This window comes from Aptenodytes patagonicus, chromosome 1, assembly GCF_965638725.1.
Source record: "Aptenodytes patagonicus chromosome 1, bAptPat1.pri.cur, whole genome shotgun sequence".
Taxonomy (NCBI): Eukaryota; Metazoa; Chordata; class Aves; order Sphenisciformes; family Spheniscidae; genus Aptenodytes; species Aptenodytes patagonicus.
In genome coordinates this window covers 200129761-200141328 of record NC_134949.1, presented here as the reverse complement: position 1 = coordinate 200141328, position 11568 = coordinate 200129761, and the positions used below count along the sequence as shown (strand labels likewise).

At 42.2% G+C, this 11568-nt stretch overlaps 1 protein-coding gene across 1 annotated transcript; it reads left to right on the top strand.

The window, feature by feature from the left end:
• The first annotated feature begins 708 nt into the window (after positions 1–708).
• RFXAP (regulatory factor X associated protein) lies at positions 709–8946 on the top strand. Its single transcript, XM_076339572.1, is given in 3 exon segments — positions 709–1317; positions 4064–4171; positions 7218–8946. Coding segments are annotated over 3 exon segments (828 nt in total). The 3' UTR covers positions 7329–8946.
• The last annotated feature ends 2622 nt before the right edge of the window (positions 8947–11568 follow it).

Genomic DNA, 11568 nt, shown 5'->3' with positions numbered 1-11568 from the left:
TTGCAGAAAAAAGGACTGGACTGAGGAGTGAAAAAAAGGCTAAGATTACAGATACAGAATTCACTTACATTGCAGAATAAAAACGTTTACTTAGGAAAGGGCAAGAAGCAGTGAGCTGAAAGCTACAAGAGCGATAGCGGGCTGGAGGCAATAAAAAGGCTAAGTGGGCGAGGAAGCCAAACTGCACGCCCGTGTCCCCGCTCTCCAGCTGTCAGTGGATGGAGAGCGAGGACACAAGCACAGCCCAGGGACGGCACTCGTGAAGATCAGTGGCAGGACAGTTTGGGTCCAGCCAGCCATCACAGGACTGCAGCAGGACATGGGGCTGAGCAGGCTGACAGGGCCAAACCGCACTGGTGGCCGTGACATGGCCACAAGGGGGTTCTTTGCACCTGAGAAGACACGAGGGCTTTATGCTAGTGGTGTTAGCGTAGCCTCAAGGCAAAGTCCCAGAGACCTGCCCAGGAGGTTGCGCCGCCATTAAAGAGGCCCTTTCCCTCAGCACCGCCAGGCACGTGACACCGCCTCCCGCGCCTCGCACCGGGGCACGCTCAGGCCGCGCATGCGCGCTCGCCCCGCCTTGCGACCGGTAAGATGGCGCGCGCGCGCGGCCTCCCCTCTGGCCGGCCGCCAGGGCGCGTGCGCGGCCCGCGGGCACATGCGCGGTGAGCGCGGCGTGGCGGCGCCTGCGCCCTAGGGGTGGGGCGGATGGGGCGGAGGGGGCGGGCGGGTTTGCGGGCTGAGGCGTAGGAGGCCGCGGCGGGCTCGGTTACCGGCGCCCTGCGGGCTAGCCCCGCTGCCGCTCCCTCCTCCTCCGCCTCCTCCTCCGCCTCCTCGCCGCCGCAGCTGGCGCTGCTCGTGATGCAGCCGTGTGGCGGCGAGGAGGCGGCGGCGGCGGCGGGGGGGGTGCTCCCGCTCCCGCTCCCGGGCGCCGACCCGCCGCTGCCGCCCCCCGGTAGCGGCGGCCTCATGTTATTCTACGAGCTGGGGGGGCCCGGCGAGGCCGAGGCGGGGGAGGAGGCCGAGGCGGCGGGCGGCGAAAGCACGGCCAGCCTGGAGGAGCTGGAGGAGGAGGAGGCGACGGCGGCAGCGGCGGCGGCGACTTCGAGCGGCGAAGCGGCGGCGGGCGGCGGCTGCAAGAGCTGCACCTACCAGGGCTGCAGCGAGACCACCACGCAGGTGGTGAAGCAGCGCAAGCCCTGGATGTGCAAGCGCCACCGCAACAAGATTTACAAGGACAAGTACAAGCGCAAGAAGAGCGACCAGGCCCTGGGGGGCGGCGGGGCGGCCGCCGCGGGGAGCGGCCCGCGGGCCGAGGTGAGGCGCCGGGGGGCGGGTGGCGGCGGCGGTGGTGGTGGTGGTGTGGGCCTCAGCTGGGGTCTCGTCTGGTGCTGAAGTCGGTGGGCAGCCCGGCGGCCGTGTGGTCCCCTGGGAGCAGGGGCTTCCCGTGGAAAATCGATTTCCATCAGACGGAATGGGACCTTTATGCCCAGAGGAAGGGGAAGAAATCTCCGGTACCAGCAGCGAAGGACAGCCCTAGAGTTCACTCTTCCTCTGGTGGAAGAGCAAACCTCGTTTCTTTTTTCTACTGTGATATAAATTGTAGCAACTTACAACTATACCAGAAGATTGCAGGGAAAAAATTCTTGCTAAAAGATACTTCGCTGTGCAGCGTGTGTTTATTTCACGGGAGGAAAGATGGAAGTATAGATTTAAGAGAAATGTCAGTCTTCTTGCCCAGTTAGTACTGAAATGTGGGGTTTTAAAGTAACAAAGACCGTTGGGTATCAGATTATATTGTATATAAAAATCAGTTGTGTAGGTTCTTCAAGATACCTGTTGATTTTTTTTATATTAAATAGCAGTTAAATATTTAGACCACTAATAGTTCATACTTACTTTCATAAACTTATGTATATTGTTTAGATGGGGAAATATTGTCAGTGGGAGAACTGATGCTAATGTTCAACTTCTTACATAGTTTTTTTTTCTACAGTTTGTGACTCAGCCAGGATAACACAGTTTCTGATGGTCGCTTGTCCTGAGTTAGCTTTTAAGATCTTGTTTTTAGATGAGGTAGGAAGAGGGAAATGGTTTTACTTTTGAAGGTCCTGGCTAGTTTGTGCTTGAAGGGCCAAATATAAAATAGTGGTTGCCAGAAGAAAAAAATCTTACCTGGCGCTCCTGCTAAAAGCAACCCTTTTTTGTCAGCACAGCTGTCTCTGGAGTTGTGTGACTGGGAACTGATCTAACTGCAAACTAACCATCAAAAAACTTTGCTTTTTCTGATTTTTTTCTTCATATAAATATAATAGTAACTGTACTGGGTGTCACACCAAAGAATATTTTTTTGTCTAGCTGTAAAAGCTGCCGTGAAGCAGGTGCCTGAGAAAAAGGCAAGTGTACCTGAGGCTGCTAGGGAATATTCTCCCAGCTTCTTTCAACTCAAAGGACTTTCAGAGACAGGTGTGGGTTTTCTGATGTATTTTGTAACTCTAAGTGATGTCTGTTCCATGTACTTTTTTGGATTTTTGTTGAACCCTCATAAACTCTCAGCATCTATTACGTTCTGATAGTTTCTTCAGGTCTGCTACCTGGTTTGAATGATCTCTTTTTTGAACCTGGCTGCTGTTAACTTAATTTGCCAGTTCGTGTTTACATTAGAAGATACAGTGAACGACTAATTCCTGTTCAGTTTGTGACACTTACTTGGTAGGCTTGCCTCTAAGTTGTTTGCTTCCTGCAGTGAAAAGACATAGCATGCTTGTTTCCAAGTGAAAAGTTGTGTACTTTTACCATCCTTGTTGCTGTTGTGTGAACCTTCTCTAGTTCTAGTAGCTACTTCTCTTTTAGATGAGAGAACAGAAACTGCACACAGTATTCAAGATGTGGGTGAATTCTAGATTTATATACCGGCATGATTTCCCCTCTTCTCTCTTCCTTTCCTAATAATTCATCATGCTCAGTTCATGATGTGTCTACACAAATACTTGTGCTAGTTCAGAAAAGGGGACAGTATGGGAGAAGGGTAAAATTGCTGCATTTCATGTAGTGATGGGTTAAGACTTTTCGATCTGTAAGATGAGATAGTGATTTTGCATGTTGGAAGAGAGCGGGCTTGCTTCTCTCCGTTTCTGCAAGTGCAGGTTGCTTTGAATGTTATGAAATTAAGGCCTGAACTTGCAGAGGAAAGCAGGATATTTAGTGCTAAACTTAGTTTGCTTTTTTGCAGTGGTGTCTATCAAGGCCCCACAAGATGCTGTCATCTTGTGGCATCAGAGTTAGATTCCTAATAGAAGTTTCATTTGTCACTTCTGTGGACAGGATTGAAGTGAAAGATACTGGGATACTTTGTTGTTGTCATTGTTGTTCTTGCTTGAACCCTTTCAGGTAAAGGAAGTGTCAGTAAGTTGTGAATTTAATACACATAGGATTCAACATGGGTTGAAATGTTCCAAACCGTGAATATTTTCTCTATGGCAGATTGTAGAGCCACGTTGTTTAGAAGACGGTCTAATTCATATGACCGGTGATTGTACAAGGAACAGAATAAACTTAAAAAGAAAAAAACATGCAGATTTTACTGTCTCTTGCCTGTGGCTTTGACAAGTTTGTAGTAGCATTCTGAAGTATGTTTTGTTTTGCTATTAAAAGTATTATTGTCATTCCTACCCAATTGCAAATGTTAAATATCATTCACTTCCACAAGCTGGAGATTGAGCTGTTGTGAGAATGACTTCATTTTTAAGAAAAGTAATCAAAGAAATTAAAGCCATTAACTAGCCATACTAAGCTGGTTAGTTTTGCAATTTAGAGGACTAACTCAGCTGCATTGCTTCACTGTGACTGATGAAATAGTGAAAATAAGGTGGAAAGAAGAGGCAAATACTTGAATAGATATATTTCCATTCTTGTGCTGTTATTTTCCTCTGCAGATTGAGGCAAACGTTCTTTACTCTTGGGACTTTCTGTGGTGAAAAGTAAATGTATCATTATATCAAGGTTTATAGTCTCACTTCTCTTTTTTTTTTTTTTTTTTTTTTTAATTTTCTTTCATGCGCAGGATAGTGTTGAAGGTTCAGTTTCTGTTACAAAACAGAGAACAGGATCCATTGGAGATCGCCCAGCAAGACCTACTCTTTTAGAACAAGTATTGAATAAAAAGAGGCTGGTAAGTTTTGTTTTCTTAGAGGTTTTGAACTCAAATAAATAAAGGCAGTGTAACAGTGTTTAACTGTCACCTTTGTGAAAGATGAAAATCAGATTAATGATCATACACTACATGTGCATATTTTCAAATTTGAAACATGCTGCAGAGCAGATGTGTGTCTCAGCCTCTGCGTGAAGAATACTAAGATGACTAAATTTAATGGTCACTGCCATGTTAACTGAAGTTGAGTATTTTGGTGGTACTAAATAGACGTGGCTATTTCTTTAGGGTAAGTAGTGCTTATGGTATAACTGAGATGTTTTTAACTTGTTAAACCAACTTTTCTGTAAAGCTTTAGATAGAACAATGCACGGACTTTAGGTCTGATGTAAGCTTTGATTACTGTAGTGTGTTTTAAAGGTTGTAGACCTATCGTATTACACTTAAAATTGCATATATATTTGTTGATAAAGCAAACTTTGTATGCAAATAGTGTGACTTGTAATATTTGTAGGCTGTATGAATGGCATGTGTTGTAAATTTTGAAACGCTTTTGTTGTTCTGTAAGTATATTCAAAGAATTAAGCCCAATGAAGGGAAATAATTCAGTATTTACTGTTCCTTGGGCTTCTTCATTGCTTTCGATGTTACTGGTTTTTACGATCTCCTTTCTCCAAAAGCTAATAGATCTGTTTGCCTGTTCTTTCTGTTAGCTATGCAAAGCAATTTAACAATACTCATTAAAGTGCTGTAGTCCTTGTTCAGAAATTTGAAACGTCTTTAAAGAAACACCATATCAGTCTTAAGTATACAACTATATAGATTTATTTTCTTGAATTTTCTCAATAATAGTACCTATTTAATGATTAGGTCTAAAACTCAGAGAGGTATCTGTAGCTCTTCAGTTCTTACAAGAAAAAAGTAATGAACTATGGAGTTTATTTCTCACATTATCTGTTGTTCTTCATGTCCCGCTTACTGAACTGTTGTCCCCTTTCCTGGCTGTTTCTATTAATGTGGCTTTTAATTAAATTTGAAAGGTATCTTATTAATGAAACATTATTTTTTCTAGAAATAATAGCAACCAGAAGCTCTTTAAATAGATGTTGAGAGCTTTTGCACAGAGTTATGTCAAGGCTCTTCAAGAATTGAGGTTTCCTTGCGGTGTTCTGGCAAAGTGAGATTCAGATTCTCCTTGATCTGATTTTTGCTTTTCTCTCTCTGTTCTGACTCGGTTTCTGTAATTCAGCATTATTTCTTCTAGAATTTCTTCTTTGTTTTGTGCATATCTGCACAACACAAGGCCTGAGGGATACGTGGTGACCCAGAAAGATCTCTCACGGCCTGTTGCATCCAAGGCTGTTCCATACCTTAACGTTCCTGCACGTGAAAGTTACTGCATGTCACTGGTAGCTGCCTGCAGGTTGGTCGCTTAGAAGTGCCATGTCTTTTGTGCTTGCTCGTAAGTTTCTTGTGTGTGGTTAATCTCGGTGAGGAGAGGCTTTTGTGGTGGCCCTTGTGTGCCTGGATGTGCAGCTTGCACTGGATAAAGGTGTAGAAAGCAGAGGCAAGGGGCTGAGAAGCAGCAAGCTCTGGATGGAGAGCCTGAAGCACCTTAATGTCAAAAACCAGCCATAGATAAAGAACTACTTACTGCAGAACTACCCTGTGCAGTGAAGTGACTTGATAAAGCTAACGTACGGTAAGGAAAAGGTGGCTGCGCATCTGTTCAGTGAGCCTGTTTGTTATTAGTAACTGCTTTCAGTGGCCGATTCACTTATCTTACCTGTTCAGTGCTGCTGTAGGTGTGAGTTATATGCAGAATGGTTGTTTTCAATTACAATCTCTGCAGAATTGCCCCTAAGAGCATAAAGTTCTAGACCCTGCCCTGGAAGTTGCTGGTCCTTTTGAATGTAAATCTGGATTACAGAGTTGCAGTACCTCTGCATCAGTGAAGTAACCGTGCATAATGAGCAAGCAGTCTAGGGAATTAATTCGGCTGAAAAATAACCTTTTTCCTGCACTAATTTTTGGAAGGATCCATTTGGAATGATCCATTCCCAACCTGATTTGCCATTTGACGTTACAAACGCTTGTGCTGCCACCACGCAGGAATGAGAGTGAACAACCAAAGTTGGATCACAGACTGCAACTGTTCAGGCCAGGAGCCAGATGCAAATAGTTTTAGATACTTTTGTCTTTTGGCTGAAGGCAGAGAGGTTTTTTAACTCATTCCTTGTGGCTGGACTGCTGTTTTGAAATGTTGGGAAATTATTGAACACTTGGTGAACATAGAATCATAGAGCATCTCAAGTTGGAAGGGACCCATAAGGATCACTGGGTCCAACTCCCTGCTCCTCGCAGGACTACCTAAAACTAAACCATATGACTGAGTGCATCGTCCAGATGCTCTTTGAACTCTGACAGGCACGTGAGCTTTGCCGTAGAATTACAGTATTTATTTATTTATTATAGTATTTTGGGGCTCTCTGCAGTGGGAATGTAGAAATTAGCTCAAAACTGAAGCATGATTGAAAGTGTTTGTTTTCAATACATCAGTAGATTACTCCTGTTGCTATCTTTATGGGTTTTGTGATATTGTATATTCTTTACATTCTGAATCTCCTTTCAGGATGTGTATTAATGCTGCTTCTGGTTACCTGCTGATGTCCTGAAACAGTTTCTAGATGTTTTTTGTGAGCATGTTTTGTAATTCTTCAGCATTTCATTCAACTCTCATTTGTATGGGTATGCTGGTTTTGGCTGGGATACAGTTAACTTTCTTCACAGTAGCTTGTGTGGAGCTATGTTTTGGGTTTGTGATGAAAACAGTGTTGATAACACAGCAATGTTTTAGTTACTGCTGAGCAGTGCTTCATCCCACTGAGGGGGGGAATGAGCAAGAGGCTGTGTGGTGCTTAGTTGCCTACCGGGGTTAAACCAGAACAATGGGTAATGCACAAATTAATTTAATGGAAAAAATATTGTAATATAAATTTAATCACTATGGTAGCTATTTAATATATGTGAGTTCTTTAAAGTAAAGTCTGCCTTCTCTTTCTTGCAGTCCCTACTCAGAAGTCCAGAAGTAGTGCAGTTTCTACAGAAACAACAGCGACTGTTAAGTCAACAGGCTTTGGAACAAAGGCAGCAGCAGTTTCAAGGAGCACCTGGGTAATCAAAACAGATCGATGACTTGCAGATGAGTCTGGTGCTGAAGGAGGAATAGAATGTGTATTTTATATAAATACAAAGTATCTCAATGTTTAAAGGAAAACTAAAGTTGCTGCTGTTACACATTTCACTTGTTTCTTGTTTGCACTTTTGAGGTTTTGAGCTGCTTGGGTGTCTGCAAACTTGTGAGAAAATCTGGAGGAGTCTTTTTTGATTCTTTTTAAAACTTCATTTTAATGTTTAATTTTTTAATAGAAATTTGTTTATATTAGTAATGTTTACCTGTACACCCTTTTCCTACCAAAGTCTTCCACTAAATTAACATTTTTCCATATAAGGATTTACTGTTAAATGAGTCACTCTTTGATGACAATCATTGAAGGAAGTCAGTTACTTTCTATGGAAGTTGTGAAATAAAGTCCTGAATTTGAGCCAATCCAGTGGCATGACCTAACAGCAATTGCTCAGGGATATGAGAAACTTATGTCCAGTAGAATCTTGCACTAAAGGCTACAGACACATGCCATCAAGAAGTCGATCCAGTGGCTCAGAAAAGTGCAAATCAGGTGATCCTCCTGCTATATATTCATTATCTACAAGTTGAGTAGGTTTGAAATGCTTCATTGTCTGTGCAAAGCATGTAAAAGAACTTGGGTTTAAAAGTACCAAAAGAGATAAATGGCGAAAAGCTTTAGAGAAGAATTAGGTGGAACGTATGCAACTGAGAGTTGGACCTTCTTTTGTGGAGTTACTCGTAAGAGCCAACCTCTTATACCTGAAATGTAACTTAATAACAGATGAGAATATAACTCATTTTTAAGTGACTAAATTAAATTTTAAAACTTTTAACTCATAATAGCAAATGCATCCAAAACCTAAAATGTAATTGTGCATTTTTTTTCCTTCATGTAGTCTTTTTCTTCTAAAAAAAAAGTATAGTTAAAATTCTTCTATTAAGAAAACTGGTATCAGCTCTAGTGCTAGACTTCTCAGGTGTTCAGCCAATTCAGATGAACTTGCAATTGATTGGGTTAAGAATCCAAACACTGTATTATGCAAGTGTTGAATCCCATGTTTTGTTTTTAAAACAAAGTTTTGTATTAAACCACATTTCTGAATAGAGGCTGTCTGAATGGTGTAGGTGCTTATTAAGGTACTACTTTGATATTGCAGCAGTTTGATCCGCGAAATAATCTCTCTTCAGGAGTATTTGTTAGTTTTATGAATTTTTACAAGCTGTGCTTTGTGTATGTATAGAACTTGTTCAGTAGGGATTTATTGTATTTAGCATTGTGCAAGTTGTTCTTTAAAAAAGAAATTGAAAAACTTTGTATCAACAGTTGTGGACCAATAAGTGTTTGAGTAAAATCTTTGGTTTTCTTTAAAAAACAAAACCAAAGCCTGTTCTTTTTTGTTCTGTTAAATTTGTATGTTTTTTTTTTTCTATACTAAAATGGCTAGCTCTGACTAGGTGGCATTAAAACTTACGTGTTCCAAGGCTCTTTTTATAGAAAGTTATTTTAGCTTTAAGTAAAATCAATTACTCTTTTCAGCGTCTCAGAATATATGTGAAAATGTAATGGGCTGAAATTGTAGAATAAAGTATTAGCTTTTGTTTTAAATGGTCAGCTTATGAAAGCATTTTTGTGAACAGATCAGATTAAACTTTAAAAAAAACAAACAAACCCTCATGGTGGAAAAGGGGCACAGGGAGTGTTTGTTAAGACAGTGCTGAACGAGTTGGTTACCTCAAAATAAATGAAACTTGCTGAAGATGTGCATAGAGGTGTTCAGCACAGTACAGCTTACCCACCCTGTATTTCTGGTGGTCTGTGATATCAGTGCCTGACAGGCTGGTGCAGATGTCAGGAGATGTGCTGGTAACAGGGCTGTCCTGTTCGGGCAGTGTCGGATGGGATTCCCAAGCCCTGCGCAAACCCAGCAGTGTCCGCGTGGCTCCAAGACCGTTATGTCTTCTACTCCCTTGCTTCTGTTACTGCAGAACAAAATCTGAATTTTTGGAAGATTAAAACCTGACTTCTGTAACAGTACATTCTTACTATATCTCTCTTTTTCCTTGAACAGTTTGAGACCTGCACAGCTGCAAGTCTCTCTTTCCGCTAATGTCAGTCTGGTCCACAGCTATGGCTTCTGTCATAGGGCAGCATCACTGCTCGTTAACTGCCTGTGGGATCAGGGCTGCCTCCTTCAAAAGCAAGCTGAACCGTCCTCTTGAATCTTCAAATCTACCAGAGGACAGTGAGGGATGCATATACTTTATAACATGCAGATTTTATGCTGTATTAATTTTCAATCCATTTTATAGTGTCTAGCGTCCCATTCTGATGGAATTGTTGCCTCATCCCATTAGTCACTTGGTGAAATCACTGATTCCTCTTGCCCAAGGCTGACTTGTATGAATAAAGGCTTTCTAAATGCTCTGGTTCCCAAAGTCGCTGGTGATCAGACTGGGACCTACAGCTTTCCAAGGCCAATCTCTTCCAAAGAGAAAAATGGGAGACAACAAGGGAAGGAGCTCTTAAATCAGAAATATTTTTATTAACAGTAAAACACAAGACGTGAATAATCCCTTTTACAACAGAATAATTCCAGCCAAAGAAAATGGAGTGTATTAAAAAGTGTATTGTTCAAACATCAGACTAAATACGTTGACTTCAGAATGCCTCGAATCAAATGCAGCAGGAGGAATGCTTGTGAAAATGTCCACTCGATTAGCAGTTGTTATATCTTTCTTGATATGACAGGGCATGGGATAGAGTACTCTGGGGCTGATCGGAGGACTCTGAGCTGCCCTGATCTCTCAGGCTCCTGAAACTAAGTATGTCTGAGATTTTTCGTTCTCAAGAGGCAAGAGTCCAAGTAGCGTTTTTTTAGGAGTGATCGACATGTTTTACAGAATATCACTAACTGTGAATAATCCTTTCTTCTGGATGGTGCAGACGTTTTGTCTTGATTCTGATGGAACAGAGGGCAGAACTGTTCATAGGCAGAAGTGACGCTATTAAATCTATGTATGATTCACAGTTCTTTTCTGCACCAGACTGTGATGGCTCGTACTTAACACAGAAAACCCACACCCTGCTCAAATCCACCATTTTGGCCCCTTGACTGCATAGAACTTTGCAACCTTTTGGCTTCATTGATCCAGACAAAAAGGCCTGTTTCTTCACTTTCTTGTCTCATTTCTTAGCCCAATTTATATCACAGAGGTGATACTGAAATGAGGGATTAAATTGCTAACGCTGAATTTTCTGCAGAAAGTATGCTGTGGTACATTTAATTTGTACTTAGAAAGTATTATAAACAATTTAAAACTCCAATTGCTTGAGTAAGCGAAGAAAATTTATCTGATTGTGCATTATCTCTGCTCATCAATGTGTTTATTCCCTTGCTCTCTTGTTTGCAAAGCATCTCATGGACATAACTGTGAATTAATAAGATGCAACACACACTTTAGCATCAAAAAACCACTTTGAAACATGATGTGCTCACTACTGTGAAAGTGCAAGGGGTCAGACTTTTACGAAGTTTTTTCTAGCTTTTCTTTGCTGATGAGGTCTGTGTTTAAAATTATTAACTGGTTGGTCTATTTCTTCCTATGCTATTCATATGCAATATTATTTGAATACTAACATGGAATATAAAATAGCAGCATCCATGGATAATAAAAACACTATGACTGAAGATCTAAAAACTGCTCACAATTAGCTGCAAACGTTCACATTGGCTATAATGGAAGAGTAGCTGACTCTGGAGGACGTAGTGGTTATGTCTACCTTGCATAAGAGACATGGCCTGAAAATTAGATTCATTATCTGCACAGGCACCAAGTTTGCAAGCATGGCCCAGGTGCAAGTGGAGGTGTCCTCTTGATAGGACTCTCACACGCCTCACCTCCCTGGCAGGAAAGTGTGGCATCAATATGGCAACATAATGTAAGGCACGCCCGGGCAAGCTGTTTGGAAAGCCCTGGGGTGAACGGGTAACAGGATCCTGGCTGCTCCTGGCCACTCTGGAGCTTCCTACGAGCAGATGACTGGTACAAACCAAAGGCTGTGTTTTGTGCTGGTGCACAACATGCGGAAGCGTCTGTCTGCACTAAAGACGCAAAGCGGTTTCTCTCTGCTGAACAAAGACTAAACGCCCACTCAGGCTTTCTGTACCTTGCAGAAAGGTACTCCCAGAGCTGCCATTAGGAAGAAGCCCTGTTTCAGTGACTGCAA